The sequence below is a fragment of the Strigops habroptila genome, chromosome 11 (genome assembly GCF_004027225.2).
Source record: "Strigops habroptila isolate Jane chromosome 11, bStrHab1.2.pri, whole genome shotgun sequence".
In the NCBI taxonomy this organism is placed as follows: Eukaryota; Metazoa; Chordata; class Aves; order Psittaciformes; family Psittacidae; genus Strigops; species Strigops habroptila.
Window position 1 is genome coordinate 18,209,109 of NC_046360.1, and position 18,916 is coordinate 18,228,024.

The following is an 18,916-nucleotide window of genomic DNA, read 5'->3' on the forward strand; positions in this document are numbered from 1 at the left end:
GGAAGAATGATTTGGTCACTAAAGCAGAGCATGGAGGATTACATGGGTTGAGTTTCTCACAGGTTTCTTAACTAGTCAGTCTGAACTCCAGTGACTCTGGGTTGCTGAAGGACCCCCTGCTTTCACATTGAGTGGACAGTGGTGAGCACCTATGGAAATCAAGCTTTATTCCCCCCATCCCTAACCTGTAAGGTTGAAATAATACTTACACACTGCACTGGTTTGAAAATTGTCAATTTATGGTTTGCCTCAGTAATACACAACTGGCATGCCCATGTAATACTGGAATCTGCACAGAAGTCAGTGGTCGCTATTAATATAAGTAGTGCTTGTCTCATAATCTCCTGAGCTATCTCAAAACAATCACAGACGCTGGTGACTGGTGACTGCTTTAAAAACAATTCCATCATGTATTCTCTAAAATTTCCTATATCACAAAATGTAATGAAAATACTGTGGAATAGCACTGTAATCCCCTTAAAGACTCTGGCTTCATGCAATCACAGAATCCCTTCTTAATCTGCTGAACGGGTCTGTGATGGGATGGGGCAGTCCCTCATCAGATGCAGGCAGGGTTTCTGGGTTATTTTCTCCTTCCTCTCCCATGGTTTTGCTGCACTATATAGGATGGAGGGTACCAGCAGTCTTTTTCTCCCTTACTAGAACTTTCCAAGTAGGGAGGGACTCTTCTCAGTCTTCCCTTGTCACTGTTGTTGTATTTCCTATTCTTCAATGGAATAGCAACAGTAATGGGCATGATAGAATTTACTAGGGTTTTAAAACAAAAGCGATTTTTATGAATCAAGTATTTTGTGATATCCTATGTTAAAACCAAACCATTTCACAAGGCTAGATGCCCCACTCTGTTTATGAACACCTTTATATCAGCAACTTCTGTCTGAGCGAAGAGACACAGTTTGCTTTTGCAGTGAAGGAGCTCAGCAAGACAAGGTGTGGTTATGCTGTTTTCCTATCTCTCAGGGCTTAATCAGTATTTGGGGAATAATCTCTTTAAAGATACTAAGAAACTGTTTTCATCATCAGTGTGTGATATTAAGAATATACCTGTTTTGGCCAGAAAATAAGATGAAAATGTGAAGGTTACAAAGAGTCTCTTCACCCTGAAAGTGGTCTCTCTAATGATCAGAGCCTATTTTGTAGGTAATTTTGATCAGGTCAGCTTGGGTAGTACCCATCAACTGACGGGTAGCTAGATGGTTACAGATTCTGCTGCTGCTGGGAATACCAATTTCACAGCCTTTGGAGGCTACTGTAACAACTCACTGTTGTAAAAGAGCTGCTGCATTAGTTTGCTTCACCAAAACCTTCATTTGGAACTTTTTTCCAAGCTTTTTTTCCAAGACATACACAGCCAGATCATCATACATTGTTTAGATATCAGTGTATCTCACTGGCAATGGACAGAGTTTCAGGAAATACAGGGTAGCAGTGAGAAATACTGACATTTGCTGTAACGATCTGCACATCTGTGGGATCAGTTTCTGCAATGGATTCTTATTCATGAAACTGATTTTTCTTTTGGCATGTTTCAGTTTGTAAAAATATTTTAATCACTTCATATTTCTACCTTAAATTTGAAATATTCCTAGTCCCGTGTAATGCATGTACATATGTAGAATCACAGAATGATTGAGAATATGGGACATACTATACTTAACATAAGTTAAAGGTATTTCTTACAAAGAGTGTTCATATCTAACATCAATGATTTGTTGGAAGGAGTCAGAAAAGATAAATTAGCTGAAACTTAACGTTATAAAAATAAGTTCAAAACCACCCAGCCTTAAAAATTTCAAGTAGATCAGCAGTATATTAAGCAAAACTGGTCCCTTGATAAATATCACCTTGCTTTATACCACAGCTGTTAGTTACTATGTGAGTACAGAGATATGCTTCTATCCAGTGCTAGTGGGGTGTCACTGTTTCCTTGAAAGACATTGGAAGGCTGCAGCTCAGAGGAAGCATTTCTGAGACAGGATGCCACCTGGAAAGCCAGAGGAGCCTTGCATAAGCACACGTTGGCAGGGGGAATGTTCTAGAGGATTTACTTAATAGCTTTCCCATCACACTCCAGGTCAATACGGAACTGGGTTCAATTTGTTTTTAAGAACCTAACCAAAGTGCTCTGAATAGAGATAGTGCCTATCTGAAGGAAATTACAGGCATATTAAGTAGGATTTTTCTGTTTGTTCTTGGCTTTGTTAGTACTACTTTGCCCTGAAGTTACTCTAAGCAAAAATCCATCTATCTCTTTCTGTCCATATATACTGTCATGGTTATCTTATTAGAGACTTTGTCTCCTGCCTTATGCAAAAGGCATTAGATTTTCCTGGTTTCCTTCATTTTTGGCCACATTTAATGACCTGTGGTAGCTGTCAGTCTTCTTTGCAATATTGCCTGCTAAGTCAAGAGATGGCTATCTTTCCCAGTGTTTCTGTATCAGCAAGCAAGAGGGATTTGAGTATTAATCTGTATTAACCCCGTCAGCAGAGCAGAAAAATGTCATAGACTGACTAGAAGTAAAAATAAGGGATTATCAAACCCAGATTTTCTTGGGGGGTTCATAAAATAGAGCAGTTGTGGCTTTGATGAGGCTAAAACTGCAGCAAGAGATGAAGCGCTTTTGACCAAGAGCCTGACTAGGGGAATTGTTCAAAATTCCAACAAATTTAACAGGTCAACCAAAACAACTCGACCACAAACACCTTCCCCTCAATTTAATGTCAGTGTAGAAAGGTTTGTACCGGGGAGTAACTCTCAGGTTTAGTAAGAGAGGGGGAAATGTTACAGTAGTGTAAAGAGAACTGTAGCTCCTAAGAGAAACTTGTGTTGCGGGGCAGCATCCCAGGACCAACCAGGCCAAAGCTGTGCTTTTATGGATCCTGTAGGTGGCATTTTAGATCATACCGATCTTATAAGACTTATGGGTAGTGTAAATGAGAGAGAACATCTGGGATCCTGTGTCCTACTTGTAGCCTCTGAGGTATTCTGGCTTTTTAGGCAAACAGTCTGGTGTTTCACGTGTAGTTTTAGGCAAATGTCTTGGGCAGTTTGGGAATGTGGGAGAACAAATCCGTCAGACTTAAAGCTCAAGCACTGCACAGCTAAACAAACAAAATCTAGCCATAATGTCAAGACAGAGTCCAGATTTATTGATCAAAAATTAAGTTTAGTTTTTTTAAACCTCATGAAAGAAGATTATATGAAATCCACTGAGGTTCAGAACTGAAACTGGAATGATGAAACCAATGCCCCTCACCGGTCCCCCGCCACTGAAGATCAGAATATGCCAATGTTAGATTTTGTATTTAAATTAATACCACCCCACCAGTATTCATCAATGCTACCAGTCTTTAAAGAAAGAAACTTCGTAGACAATTAGAGTCCAGGAAATCAAACTATTTAAAATTGTTGTTGGCCAACATAACCATACTACCAAATATAGATGCTATAAAACACATTTATTGTAAGAGTTGTACAGTTACTTAAAAAATCACACCCCGCTAACGGTAGTTGATTCACAACAACAATACCTCTGAAAAACCAGCCAGGTACAGAAACTTACTGTAACTAATGGCCTTAAAGCGGCAGTTTCTGCCTCCGTAGCTGCTGTACCAGTCCAGTGCCATGTTAACCCCGCAGCCCCTAGTTGCACTTAGACTGCTGTAGCAATGCAGGGCAAGCAGCTGTTTTTCACCCGGGTCTTGTCTCATCTCTAATCTCTGGTGTTGCATGTCCTGGGCAGGCAAGCGTGGGAGACGCAGCAGTGCAGGATCGCTAGACAGCAATATGGAAGTAAGTAGGAAGTTCCTGATGTCTAGCTGGATGTGATGATGTGCATTTCAAACCTTTCTTTTATATACATATTTTTTTGCTCTTTTTTCTTCTAACATATAACCTGCCTGCCACAAATAAAATGCATGCCGAGGCTACTCACTCCGTATTCTTCCAGCTTAAAAAGCACTGACAGCTTGTTTTAGACCAATGCCATTTTTGGTTTGAGCTAACCTTGTTCCCTTTGTTCCTGCAAGCATGGTTAAATGAATATGATGTGTCCTTTTGCCACCATTTCAGTCTGGTCCCAGCTTAAAAGCCCACTTGCTTTTTGTTACCAAGTACACTGTTCTTGCTGTTTGATATTTAGCTACAACTATCAACTTCATGCTCAACCATTCCCATTGCTTATTTTCAAGTTAAATTGCTCAATGTATGCAGTCATGACACCATGGAATTGCACAGATAGGGCATGGGAGGAAAAAAATTATTAAGATAGGTGAATTCAATGTGGATTTCATGAGATTTCATTCATCTTCAAACCATTTATATATACTGTTCATGTCTCTGAATTCAGCTTGCAGGTTTTTTTTCTTTATTTTTCTCTTTTTTTCTTTTGACTTTATTTTTTGTGTTTGCTTTAGGTAGATTGCAGTTTCAATCTAGCACACTTTGCCTAAGTACTGTTGTGTCCCATAGCTCTTTTTAAACAATACAAACCCAAAACGTCCAGTAACTAAATACACCATTCCAGGCTAAATCATAGAGAACATTGGGTCAGAAGAACCCAATCCCATAGAAATCTTAGTGGCAAAAATGGTCTGATTCCATTTCACACATAATTCAGAGGGAGGCTCGAGAAGCAGCACTGTGGCATATAGTAGTGGAAAACTACTCTTAAAAAAATAAAGTTAAAAATAGTGTTTTGAAATCTGAATTGTAACTGTAGTATTTGCTGCTGTGTGTTTCAGCTATTTAGGTTGAATTTAATGTAGCTTTATTTTTTGTTGTAAAAAGGCAAGTATGGTATTTTTTACAGTATTTTAAAATGTATTTTCCTTTAAAAACACACTCCAAGGTCTTCTGTCATGTTACTCTTCCGTGACATTTTTCTTACTTAAAGTCATAGCTTTTGATATTAAAGTACTGAGAGAAGATCAATTAATGCTTAAAATCCCCCAAGAAGGGCACGAGTGCCTCCTTGGCAACTCAGAGAAGGTGGAAATGACATTTTTCCTAGAACTCTTAACATAGTCCACCCATGTGAGCACTGAAGGAGGAGTTTGTGGGTCAGTGTGAACTCTTTCTTTTAAACATTTTAAGATTTTTTTAATTTTTATTTCTATTAATTTCTTTTTAGGGGTCCATCATTAGCAGTCCTCACATGCGCCGAAGAGCTACATCAACCCGAGAGTGTCCATCTCGCCCTCACCAGACTATGCCTAACTCCTCCTCACTCCTAGGTTCCTTATTTGGTAGTAAAAGGGGAAAGCCACCTTCCCAAGGCCATCCACCATCCGGCTCATCACAGCAACCTCCGCACCCTCCAGTAATCCCACATCAGCAACACTCACAGCATCCTTCTGCCATGCATCACGCAGGGCCAGGCGAGGGGCAGACGCAGGCCCAGGTGCACTCTCACCACTTGCAGTACTGCCACATGCAGCAGAACCCGCCGCCCTACCACCACCACCACCACTACCACCCTCCCCAGCATCTCCAGCACCCGCACCAGTACCACCAACACGTGCCCCACTCCCAGCACGCGGCACACTCCCCACACACACCCTACATGCAGCACCCTCACTCGCAGCACACCCACTCCCCTCACCCGCCGCCGCACCCGGTGCACTCCTCTCATCCCCAGCACCCTCAGCATCACCATGGGCCGCCACCGCCGCCCTCCACTTCAGCCAGCACTAAGCCCAAACACAGTGGCATCAGCACAATAGTCTAGAACGTATTGACCCTCCTAATAACTGTAGTTTTAAACCAAGTTACAAAGGCACTTGCAGGAAGCAACAAGTAGTATTGTCAGTTTTTATCTAGGTGATTTAATTGAGTTGTGTGAGCTTACAGGCTTGCTGTTACTAAATAAAATAATTCAAGTTAGTGCAGTCGATACTGGTTTTACTTATCTACTCAATAGACCTTCACCATCTGGTTAGTTCTTACTTCCAAACTGCCTTGAAAACGTGCTGCTTGCTGCATATGAGTAAAGCGACCTTTCCCACCAAATCCCTTGACAATTTTACAGGCATAATAAAAACTTAGTCTATGGAAAAAGGGAAAAAGTGATACAGAACCAAGTGTTGCATTCTTGCTCTTTTATTGTCAATGGGCAAAATAAATAAGTAGACCTGATATGGTTGATGAAAGTACGTAAGTAAACTTTATATAATATAAATATATACATATAAATATATATATATACTGTATAGTTAACATTTGTGCTTGGAAAGAAATTTTTTCAGTCCACAAAACTAGCAATATAGACCTTACAAGGAATTCCACTTACTTGATAGGACAGTATAATAGATGAATAGCATATGAAAGAGTAGACCAAAAACATTAAACGTTAGAAAGAAATTCTAGACACGTCAGTATTTTCATTGAAAAGTCCTCGGGACTTGCTAAGGTTTCTAAGCAATCATTACTAAATGTGCCAAGTAACATAGCATTTAAATGTTGTAGTCCAATACTGCTTTGTATAAATCCTTATTTTATTAACATGATAATATCATGCATAATCAGTATTATAACTGCTCTGCTATTTCAGGTAAGCAAACTCGTTACGATGCAGTAATTCTACCGTAGCAATGTAGGGTGACCCTTGCCCAGTGGTCATCTTGAAGCATTGGTCACACAAGTTCTTAGACACTTTAAAGGCTGTGATAACTGTGAATTTACATGATCCACATTTCTTTTGTACACGTATGATTTCAGGAACACACATGAAGAGTGACGACAGGTGCATGTACACACTGCAAAAACATTCATCTCAAACATGACAATGGCAAACTTCCATCTTCCTCAGCTACTTTGTTTCCTGTTCACCATAATTTCTCATTTTTACCCCCAAAGAAGCTGAATTCTAGTCCGAGCATTTCCAGGGGGAAGTGCTCTAAAACTTGAAGGTTTGTTTTAGAATTTAGTATACGGTTTTTATATATATATAAAAAAAAAAATATGTAATTCCATGTAGCCATGTGCTAGCAACAAAGTGGCTTCACCATTTTTACTCATCACATTTGTAAGTTTGAAAGTACCCAGCACTCAGCAGGCTGAGTTTATGCTCAAACCCTCACTTTCATAGTCCAGTTAGTGGCAAGACATCACATAAAAATAGGCTGTGCTGTTGTTGCTTATGTGTTGTAATCAAACCATTTGCAGATTGATATACAGTTTTTATCCCGAAATCCTGTACAAAATTATACATGGCGCCTACTTTGTAGTTTCAGCATTTTGAGCCACTGCAAGGACTTTACACCTAAACAGTAGAGAAAAAGGAATCACAACTGCAAAACTGTACCAGCCTAAAAGCAAACCTTGAAGAGGATGAGCAAAAAGTTCCAGTATGAGATGGGTAAAAGTAATAATAATAACTAGTCAATTTTCTCTTTAATGGTAATAAAATTGTTAGAAATAATGAAGACATGAGACAAGAGAGTGACTTTCCATATTGGCTTGCTCATGGCATCTCTAATATTTGGGGGGGAGGGCGGAGAGGATGAGTAATTTTTTTCCCTTTCATGCCATCGATATCACAATACCAGCAAACTGCAAACTGAGCACTTTGTTAACCTCCACAGAGGGCAAATACAGCAATCTAGAGTTTAGCCTTTTGTTTCAAGCTGTCCACGTTTGTTCCACACATGTGCAATATGTTTTCCCCTTCTGCTCCTTCTCCTCTAACTTATCTTCATGAAAAGAAAAGACAATGAGTAATTACATTATGATTTTTAAGTATCACTCATTCTGTTCTGAATTCTGCGGCTCACCTTAAGAGGGCTCCCCCGGGTCCCTGAGGCTCTGTTCTTTGCAGTTTAAAAAATATATACTGTTCTTATAAGGGAAAGTAGAACTGTCTGCATGTCATCTAATGTTATTAGTGTGAGGCTACACTCTACATATTGTATATTTGCAAAATATATCAGTGTTACTGTTGATATTAGTTGAAGTAAAGTGACAACATATTTCAATATGTAGACTTTTCTTCATACATCTGTACCAATAGTAGAGTCTAACTGTAATTTATAGGTTGTTCCAGAAAAGATAAAGAACCATTCAGGTACAAACATCTTTCAGAAACTGCATCTTTTAATTACAACAGAGGTAAGAATGCTCCTCTTCACTGAGTGACGGAGTCTGTCCTTGGTTCAGATGCAGAGTTGTAAGTAAAAGGCCTGTGTATGGAATAGATGCAAAACATGCGATAGCAGTGGAGAGGAAAATCCAACTCTAGTGTGGTAATTAACAGTGAAGGTGTTCAGACTCCCAGGTCTGCATTTGCTTTATGTTTAAAAACCCCTTTTATTCATTTAAATTAGAGCTACATATAAATATCCTAAACTTTCACAGGAAGCCACATTATAATGCTTGACTACTGATTTTCCATGTGCAATCGATATTCAGATGTCAAAAATGTGCACGCAAAAACCACTTACATGTGATTTCATGTCCATGTGGGGAAAGAAATTGTGCATTAAGTTGCACGTGTAAAATCACAGATCATTTTGAGGCTAGTTTGTAGAACAAAACTGGTCACAGAAGAGCACGGTGTTTGTAATCTCCAGTATTTCAAGTCAATGAGGAGAAACAGTGGACCTGATTTTTCTTTTGTTTTTTAGACTCTCTTTGTGTGTACTTTAAACAAACGTGTCTGGGTGTCAGCACAGGTCTTCAGAACTTTGCTGCTTCTTAGGGCTGTAGTATAACCTCTCTGGCTCTGTCCTTCATTAACAATTGCTTAGAGCAGTGGGGACCATGCCTAGAACAGGGAAATTATAGTACTGAAACACTGCATAGGGTTAAGAAAATGAATTGTTTTCAGTCTGCAGGCAGGAGTAGAATCAAGGGGGGGTTTCCTAAGATGCCATTGCCAAGCAAAAACTGGTACAGAACTGCACAGAGTGACCACGGTTCTTTTTCCCATCAAGGATGTGGCAAAGTAGTCCTGCTGATTCGAACAAATGAAAGGGAAACATAAAGAGTGAAGGTGTGGCAACAAAAATCTTTTCTGGGACAACAATCAAATATATATTTGGGGTTTTTATTTTTTTAAGTTAAGAATGAAATGTAAAACAATGTAAAAAACAAAAAACAAAGTTCATCCTAATATAATGTGAGTCTTGTATTGCTAAAAAAAACCAAGTCTAACATACGGTGTAGAATGATTTTCCCATCATGTACTGCATGCAGCAGAAGCCTCTTGTTTCTTGATAAAATGAGCTGAAAGACAGTCAGCAGATATTTAAACAATGAATCTCTAGATGTTGACTTGCTGTTCCATATGAAGCTGTGTGTTTTCTGCAGTTAAGCATGCATTTTGCTGTTCCGTTGTAAAATACCATCGCACTTCTTGCCTGCAAAATGGATTATTGTGTATATATTTAAAAGAAAAGTGGAACCAATAACAAGATTAAATTTGGGAGAGAGAAAAGGGGGTGGTGAAAACGGGACCAGTGGGGGGAATAGAGAATTCTCTAAATTGTACATAGTGTGTAAATTAGCATTACTCTAAGTCTGCAGTCACTTTGAGGTTGCCTATTTCCTGCTAGGAACTTAAATCAGCTTTGAGTTGTATTAAACTGTTAGAATTAGGTCTTGAATGCAGACTCTTAGAGACTTCAAAAACCATTACGCTTACAAGAAGCTTCTGTTCTGGGGAGGCTTGAGACCCCTTTTGTAACTCTGGGGAAGAAAGGAGTGCTTTCATTTTAATATGCATTCTGTTTGTAAGTAGTAGCAGACCCTATTGATGTAAAACTATAGCTGTGGTCATGTGGAGAAATTAAATAAATCATTTAAAACACTTTGTTTCTCATTTTGTGTAATCTGAGAACTTCAACTCTTCAGTCCCGAAATGAAGGAAATTCCTTCCAATGATGTGTCCTGGCCCCGCTGAGTCAACGGGGTTGCTGCTGCTCCCTGCAGAGGGGCCACGCTTTCAGTCTTCATCTTAAAGATAAGTTGGTGGGAATGGTGGTCAGTACTGTGGAGACCGTGGACCCTCTCAACAGGCTTTTGTTGGTTTGGTGGTGCTGTAGATATATTTAGTTCCAAAGTACGATAGAGAGTAATAAATACATCACCTAGATCTGCAAACAGTGAGAGGTATCACTGAAGGGGCTTGTTGGTGTCCTTTCCAAAGCATTCCAGTGTTGCAAACCAGTAACCACATTTTGAATCTTCTTTAACATGAGCTGCCCATCGCGCTCCACTGATCCCATTCACCCTCTGGCTGGCTGCTGCCTCAGGAGCTCCTGCTCAGGCGATGGCCTGCACTTGGCTCAGGTGTTCTCAGCTTGTCCTTCCCAGGGGTGCAGTCGTTTGCCCAAGTGTGACCCACACTTTTTGGATTGAGCTGTGAGTATTCACTGCGTCTGCATGCCCACTGGCAAGGAGCCAGCACTGTACCTCAGTAAGTGGTGTACCTGCATAAGTACTACCCCCTTACTACTTGTACCTGTACTTAGTTGTGTGTCTTAATTTATACCACAGAAGGATCATTACACAGGCGTATTTGCCACACGTGGCCTTCACAATGTTTGATGTTAGGCTCCTGCAATCACTTTAGGTAACAACCTGTGGCATACTTGATTGCGTTCTTATTTTTGTGCATTTCCCAGATTTCAGGGGGATTATAGTGTGTTTGCAAAGCCTGTTAAAATGAATGCTATCAATTTAAACACTGTGTGTGCTTGTTCTATGAATTTTAGGAGGTTCTGGAATTATTTTATGGGAAGTCAGCCATGACCTATTTCCAAATAGCTGTCATTTCAGGATGCACATGTCCATCAAAGATTTTTTGGTAGGTAAGTATCCATTTATCACTTCCAGCGATGTCCCTCTGAGCTGTGCAGCCCATTAGAAGATGACCAATGCTTCACAGGAGTATCGTTAGTGGAAACAGCAGGATTTGCAGTGATGTTCTTTACTGATACTTCTGCTCCTGTTTTAGAAGCTATGATTTTTGGGTGCCAGAGAGGGACTCTTCATCAGAGACTGTAGTGATAGGACAAGGGGTGATGGGTTTAAACAGGGAAGTTCAGGTTAGATACAAGAAAGAGTTCTTTACTGTGAGGGTGTTGAGACTCTGGAACAGGCTGCCCAAAGAAGTGGTAAATGCCCCATCCCTGGCAGTGTTCAAGGCCAGGTTGGACAGAGCCTTGGGTGACATGGTCTTGTGTGAGGTGTCCCTGCCCATGGCAGGGGGTTGGAACTGGGTGATCTTAAGGTCCTTTCCAACCCAAACCAGCCTGTGATTCTATGATTTTAAGAATTTGGATACATCTACATTTTGAGAAGGCAAAGAGTCTGTCTCCTCTAATTTAACTCCTAGAGCCTGTACATGTTGTTACAAATCTGCTTGGTTTTGTGTTTTGTTTTTTTATTTCCTGATCCATTTGAAAAGTAGGACGTAAATAATATGTCTAAATGCTGCTGCTTTCTACCTAAACTAAGGCTAGGTTGAAAGCATTCATGGTCTGGCGCTACTGAAGAGAAATAGGCAAAGGAAGCTCAGCAGCAGTTGTGGTTTGATTTGCACTGTGATAGATTTGCTCTGGTTGCAGCAATGCCAAGTAACTTCACTAAAAAATTCAAGGTAGGTTAAACACGTAATGGTCTCACAGCTCACAGCTGTCGATGGGAGGGAGCGTTAAATTTTAATATCCCTTTTTGTCTGAGATGCTCTTCTTAATGGAGTTGCATTCCCTAAGTCTCTGCTAAAGCTTGTGTACCTATCTAGTGAAAAATGCCAGCGTTTAACAAGTTACGTTGCCTTCTCACTTAGGATAGGCAATCCTACCCTCGCGTGAAGAAAAAGGTCAATATTTGCTGTCATAAATCGTAACTGAAGATCACATACTTTGCAAGTCAGAAGCTGAAAGTTTTAAAACTTTTCCTAAACTCTGTCCCACGTTTGTGCATTTTAGGTGTTCGCCTGCACGATGGATCAGTACACACAAGAATCGCATGGATCAGTTGTCGTGCAGTGCAAGTTACTGCAAGCTCGCCTAGATAGCATCTTTGTCAGAGGGAGTTGCTTTCCAGGTATTTTCTGTATTCTTTTGGTTGAAATAAAGAAATGCAATATTGAAATGACAGGAAACCAAACTAAAGAACTTCATACATTTTACTTCTGAACTATGTTTCATCTGCACCTCTCTTCAGGTTTTGGTTGACAAAACAACCTCATGAATTCTATTTAACTTTTTTTTCCCCAGGTGGCCTTGATGGTTGATTTTCATTCAGGAGTTTCATAAGATGGGTGTAGTAGCATTTTACCATATACTTACTCGGAGTATACATAATAGTAATGTGAGGTTTTATTCACCAGCTACAACCTGTGCACAGGTGAGGTTTGCGAGCATTTGTTGCACAGTGTCGCAGGCCCTGGTCACGCGGAGTCCAGAATATCCTCCAGACACTGCTGCTTATCCCTCGGTGTTCTAGGTGGGGCTTGAAACATGAGGCCAACTTGTAGGGTTTTTCCTGCATTCATTCAAGCACCTGTCACCAGACGCCAGAATTACGGTGCTGACAGGATAGTGGGATAAATCGTATTTCAGCATGTGTATGTACTGGCAGATGTATTTACATAAGATGAACAGGGTACTTACAGGAACATGCCATGATAAATCTTTACTAACATTTTCTTTATTAAATCAGTACTATAGCTGCATTGCATGCACCTTTGTCAAGAGGAAGCACACTGGATTTGTAGCCTACTTACTAAGTGATTTTTGCTGCTATATTTTGTTGATAGAAAATTCCTGGAGGACAACATAGCACAGCTAACTTGATAGAAATATTTAAAATAGACAAACGATGGGAAGAATGCTTCATTTTAGGTGTATTTTTTAGTAGACTTTGTTTCATATTTCAAGAATTAAAGCCAAATCCTGTATTACTTGTCAAAACTAAATCAACTGCAGGATAAGGCTGCTGATGAATGTTGGGAAATGCTTAAATTAAGATCTCTGCTTGAAGTACTTCCTAAGCTAAATGAGACTTAATGAAAGTTGTGTGGGTGATGCTGACTTGAAACCCTCACTTTGGAACTGGTTAGATTTATTATTTTTACCATACATATAAATGCATATTTTTAGGAATAAAATGTTATGAAAAAAATCCCCTTCATTTAGCATTTTTGCAGGAACTGAGATGTGAAATTAGCATCATGGTTCACAAGCCACTGCCAGCTCAAACAAATCACACAAGCACACAATTTATCAGCTCCATTGGAAAATGACATGCACAACTTCAGCTTTCATTTACTCCTTCATATTTAGATATAGTGATTTAAACAGGTAAATATAATGAGCAAGGAAAAAATAATCTGTCTTTAATAAGATTGATGGGGCGAATTCATTCTAACACAAGTGAAATGTTCTGCATGCAGTGAAAAACGCTTCCTCTCTACAGCTTCTCATTTCTGCTATACATAATACATTAGCAAGTGTTTGACAAAGCAATGGGCTTTATTTGTTTGTCTCAGGAAATTGAAAAAGGAAGGCCTGTGCAGGTGTGCTGGGTCAGGAGGCTGTTATTCACCAATGGTATCACAGTGAACCAAAGCTGGAAATTAATTCATTTAATCATTACAGTTTTATCTTTTTGATGAGGAAACAATCTGACTTTCAGACACGGAGCTTCATCACGTTTGGACCCAGCTGGACTAAGTGAGCCCTTCCCCTGTACATGATCCTTGGCCAGGAGCATATCCGTCCTGGAGCTGTGCAGCCCAGCACCCCTCCCCTCCGGAGGTGCATTTCCCTCCTCCATAAGCTCACCACATGCTCTTGACTGATTGTTATTTTCCTTTTACTGACTAATATTCCTTTATATCCATCTCCAGCAACAGTGAACATCATCATTATTTAATGATTCATCCTATATACTGTCCTTTCCATCTTTCTGGTAATCCCGTGGCTCTGCTTCTGCATCAGCCCTTACCTCAGGCTCCAAAAATGCCTCTTCTATAATTAAAAATAAAAACACAAAACCAACCAACCAAACAGAACTACACACACAAAAATCAACCACAACCACAGTGGCCATAGTGCAAGGCCAGGTTGGACAGGGCTTGGAGCAACCTGCTCTAGTGGAAGGTGTCCCTGCCCGTGGCAGGGGGCTGGAACTGGATGAGTTTTAAGGTCCCTTCCAACCCAAACCAGTCTGGGATTCTATGATAGTTGGAGATACTTCTGTTGTGCTTCAAAAGTTGCGTTTAGAAGAGCAGTGACAAGAAGTAACATTTTCTAGCCCAATGAGAAATGTGTACCAAGTATTCTAGGTAGGAGTTAAAGCATCCCAGGTGTTTACAGCCCTGAATTTTCACAGCATTTCAGTGATTTTTAAGAACGTATTTCATTATGTGCTAACTCTTCTGCTATAGCAATTTGCAAGTTTTCAAACTAGTTTGCATGTATTTTATACCTAAAGGTGGAGGAAACTTTTGTTTCTACTCGTTTCATGCTGCCACAGCATTCAGATTTCCAGGCTGTTGGAGTGTTTCGTGACCGTGCTAACATACCTGCAAACTGCCAGCATAGCTTCATGCAGAAAAGGTGTCTGTGTATTAGCAGTGAATCACAGGGAGGTAGCCTGGACAATCCTGGCTGTGTGGATCTGAAGTATCTCAGAGAAGCTGGTGAAAAAGCCCTGGCATTTCAGGTCATCTGTTTCTCTTTCCATATATGAGAGGGGAGAAGCAGATGCCTCATCTGAGATGAAGCAAATTACTGAGATCATGGGGCTCCTTCCTGCTCCTATCAGAGTGTAATAAAATATATTTTGGCAAAGAAGGAGGCTCATGACCCATCTCCCTCTGGATTCATTCCTACTGTGCAATTACTGCAAGTAACTGGTCTCTCTGTGGCCACCCTTGTCCCCTCACTTACCACTGTCATCTGTGTGTGATACAAACCTGTGCTCTCCAGCCTGCTGCTCTTCACCCACAGCTCTGCTCACACAGAATCCCACAGCGTGGTTCCTAGACAGAGTTCAGGTTATCTCCTTCACAGAGCAAGATTTACACCTGATTTCAGTGCAGTGTTTGGCCGATTTTCTGTCTCTTGAAAAAATAAATCTTATTTGGCTGTAAAGAAAAAACTATAAAATTTATACATTTATAATTTGAAATAGAATACTTCAAACAATAAAACACTCAAAAACATGAGATAATTTAGTGCTTCATTTTAATCTGAGAGGCCTAACAGGCAGTTTGCCTGTCAGTGCCACCACACCCTGTGAGGAACCCCTTTCACTAACAGTTGTGTCTCTTTCTTTACCAGGTACTTCTTATGGTAGCTGCAGCCCAGTAGTTCTGGACACACGCTAGCTTGGACAGATGTGCCCATGTTAACAGCTGTGTTTCAAAAACAGTATTCCACAGCACGTGACCAGGAGCAGAAGTGGAAATAGCTGTTCCTGCTCTCCCCTTTCCAAGATTTACTTTGTAAGCCAACTTCATTTAAAATATTCAGAGGCAGGAGAGGTGATGCAATGAGCACATCACCACATGCCCACAGGGAAGACAATGATGAATTTCAAGTGCAAAACTTTCCTTCCATCTCTCTGATTGAAAAGGACTAAACAACAACTACATAAAGGGAGGAGAGGCTACGAAAGGAATTGTATGTGTTTTCCTGGAAGCGCTGCAAAGACCAGTGAATATTTTTACAAAGTGATTTAGACCTGCAGTGGCACTTCTTCAGTAAGTAAAACATCCGTGTCTCCAGGAGCTCAATATTACCAGGCGTTTCTATTACTGAATACCAGTTTTTCAGCAGCTGCTGAAAAATAGAGTAGAGTAAAAAGGAAAGGAAAACCTTTGGGTAACTAACTTCATGACACTCATGTACTGGTCTGTATCCCTTTTTTGTATTCCTTCTCAAGAAAGCAATTCTGTATGGAACAGACTGAAATGCACATCACAGTTGCAGTCAGTGTTGATGGCAAAATGTGAGTTAAGAAGAGCTCTCTAACAGCTGAGGTTTTAGCTGGCCCAGGAAGGTAGTGAAGAGTGACCTACTGATTTCAAAGGAAGCTGGAATGATATGAATGTGTGGATGAATAGCTGAGTGGCAGGACAGCAGAGATGAGCTGTAAATAAAACGGGGGAAAGAAAAAGGTTGGGCATGTTGCTGAAGCAGAAGGCACAGAATGTTATTATTTTTTTAGCATCACATTGTGCAGGTCTGTGCAATGCACTCTGGAGGTAAGTCAGAACAGTGGAATTCAGTGTTAGGGAACATTGCAGAGAACAGCAGCTGCCAGGAGAGTGCTTTCAACTGTAGTCACATACAACATTAGGAAGAGTATGGGACAAAAGTGGTGTGATACCATTTGTGTCAGCGCAGAAACAAAGAGGATTCTTTGCCAGTGAGAGTCTGCTTGTAGTTTCCTGCTGTGGATATGCTGTCCTCTACTGTGATTTATCCTGCAGTTGGAAAAAACCAGGTATTTCTTTAGGATACGGTCACAATCCCATTCTCATGCTTAGCGGATGAATGCACAGGGTGGAGTGTGCTGGGTGCTCTTTCAGTTCTTTTGAACTTCCTGATGAGGCACCTTTTTCCTGCTGTTTCCCAACTGCCTAGCCCTGTTTTCACTGTTTGGATCATTTTCTTCAAGCAGTCTTTTACAGTGTGCTGTTTGTTTCTTCAGAGTTGCCAGATCACCCCCCTTTGTGCTGACCAGAACCAGTCTGACTTGTCTCAGTGGCTTCAGATTGAGCACAGTTAGCCTGGGGAGGATGTCCTGGACCCACAGCTTTTCTCCTGACCCCCAGAGGAGGTCTTACCTATCACCACCTCTGTCCAAACAGGGATGTGGCACAGGTGGGGCATCACCATCTCTTCAGCACTTGACCATTTCACCACAGTGCCAGACAGGTTCCCACTCCGTGACACCATGTGGGAAGGCTCTATGTGCCCTGAGCCCGGTGTGTCAGGAGGCAGAGCAGCAGAGCAGGCTTTTTACTCTTACTATCCATACCATCAGCCTCCTAGAGATACAAGCACCCTACAGTGCCGTTACCACTCCACCCCAAGGACTGCAAAGCGCTGGAGCCATCTCAGTGTTCCCCAGCCTTTTATTTTTATTCCCTGATAGGACTAGACATCACCTCTTGCTTCTCCACCTTACAAACCTAGAATCTGGACAACCTGACTTAACTAGAACTGAACATGTGGAGATTAGAAGCTCAGGATCAGTTTCGGTAGTCGGTATTCCTGTTACCAGCAATACTCCTGTATTCCTGTAATCTTAGGGAGAAGCAGGGGCCTGCAGGTAGCCTTTCCTTTAGTTGCCTCTACCAAAGGGCTAGCAAAGGGGCTGGCTTTTCTCACATTAATAAGGTATCCATGTTTCACACAAAGACAAGTACTTAGTACAGATCATCGAAAACTAATAGTTGTAATTGGTGGGCTCAAGGAGACCGTGGAAAGGAAAACCTTTCTGGTCAAAATGAGTTTGTTTCCTGAGTTCCACACGTGTTTGGACTCAGTGCCACCTGGCTAACTCACCAGCCACGAGTGAGATGTTCCTCACCTCCTCCCAGAGGTACAGCAGCACATACTTGTGTAATGCTTTCGGCTTCAGCCAGCGCAGTCAGCAGGCAGGGAGCCCCAACATACCCGGCTGCGAATGCTTGGGGTTTGAGGATTCCCCCATGTGGATACATATACACGTACACAAAAACACCAGCGAGCAAAGCTGCTAGAGCTCAGACAGATTTTCTTACCTTTTCCCCTCCCTTTGCCCTCCTTTCCTATTCCCAAGTTGCCTAAGAGGCAACTGAAATGGCAACCTGTTTGGACTACAAGATTAAAAGATTTATGTTTTGAAAGTTGTAAGTAAAGTAAGCAAATAAGTAAACAAAGTAAACCAGTTCATGAGGCCTGTGTTTACCTTTCGTACCTGTTCTTTTGTTAAATACCATTTATTAAATCCCCAGCATTCTGAAAGTCTCCTCATGGATCAAAAGGGACGAGGGCAGCTGAAGAACAAAGGGCAGCAGGACAGGGCAGTGAGAGTAAAGACAGCCTTTGAAGGACCTGAAAGAAGTATTACAAACAAATTAACTCTGCGCTTGTGTAACTGAGGTTTAGTGTTCATAAAGTACCTCCGTGCCAGCGAGCACTCTGACCTGCCTGCGGGCGAGAGCAGCAGGAAGGGGCGCGGATGTAAGGAGCCTGCCCAGTGACCTCTTGCACGGACACGGAGCAGTTTCCTGACAGCCGGCAGGGCTCAGGTAACCCGCTCAGCCAGCGGGCACGGCTTCCGCACTTGGGTTTTATTAAAACAAACCTTACTGTACGGCAGATGGAAGCCACGGAAGGAGAAACACAGCTCTGAACATCTCAGTGCAGCGCAGTGTCTGCCGCAGGTTGCGGTGGTGGTTTTGTCTTTGGCACTTGTGGCTGCACAAGCGAAGGGCCGTCCCGGTGAGGGCTGTCAGCGCCTGGCGTAGCCCTGCTCCCAGCCTGAGATGGACGCGCTGGGCGGAGCTGGGTTTTGTGGCGGTTTCCACGGCCCCGGTGTGCAGGCCAGCACACCAGCCACGGCTGAGCGCGGTGAAGCCACCCCCGGTCCCTGCCGGGCGGCCCTGCCCGTGCCCGTCTGCGCCGGAGCTTTACAGCTGGCTCAGGAAGCCGGTACAAACACAACACCCGCGCTCCAGAACACGCCTCTGCGGGATACCCAGTCGCTGGCTCGTCACCCGCGGCAGCGGGCTGGCAGGGGGTGCCGCGGGCTGGCGGGAGTGCCCGGCACTCCCGCGGTGCCTCACACCGGCCCCAGGCGCGGTGCCCCCGGCCGGGGCCCGAAGGCGGCCCCTGGCGCCACCGCGGCGGGGCGGGGCCCGCGGGGGCTGTCGGGAAGGGGCGCG

At 42.1% G+C, this 18,916-nt stretch overlaps 1 protein-coding gene and 1 long non-coding RNA gene across 15 annotated transcripts in view; one reads left to right on the forward strand and one right to left on the reverse strand.

Moving 5' to 3' along the window:
- Positions 1-9,830, forward strand: part of IQSEC1 (IQ motif and Sec7 domain ArfGEF 1) — a 337,453-nt gene extending 327,623 nt beyond the window's left edge. For 9 of the 13 annotated variants that reach the window (XM_030501804.1, XM_030501809.1, XM_030501805.1 and 6 more), the window contains 2 exons: positions 3,767-3,816; positions 5,156-7,680. In XM_030501804.1, coding sequence (XP_030357664.1) covers positions 3,767-3,816; positions 5,156-5,752 — 647 coding nt within the window. In that variant the 3' untranslated portion in view covers positions 5,753-7,680. Of the gene's footprint in view, positions 1-3,766; positions 3,817-5,155 lie in introns of all 13 variants that reach the window. The other 4 variants (XM_030501811.1, XM_030501815.1, XM_030501810.2 and 1 more) reach the window with 3 other exon arrangements.
- A 2,112-nt stretch (positions 9,831-11,942) lies between these two features.
- LOC115614644 lies at positions 11,943-18,874 on the reverse strand. Of its 2 annotated transcripts, XR_003993791.1 has the most exons (3): positions 18,337-18,874; positions 14,951-18,083; positions 11,943-12,531 (listed from the first exon to the last, which is right to left on the reverse strand). It is a non-coding gene; the product is annotated as an uncharacterized LOC115614644 (long non-coding RNA). The 2 variants fall into 2 exon arrangements; XR_003993790.1 differs by lacking the exon at positions 11,943-12,531 and having other exon boundaries at positions 13,203-18,083.
- Between the last annotated feature and the right edge of the window lie 42 nt (positions 18,875-18,916).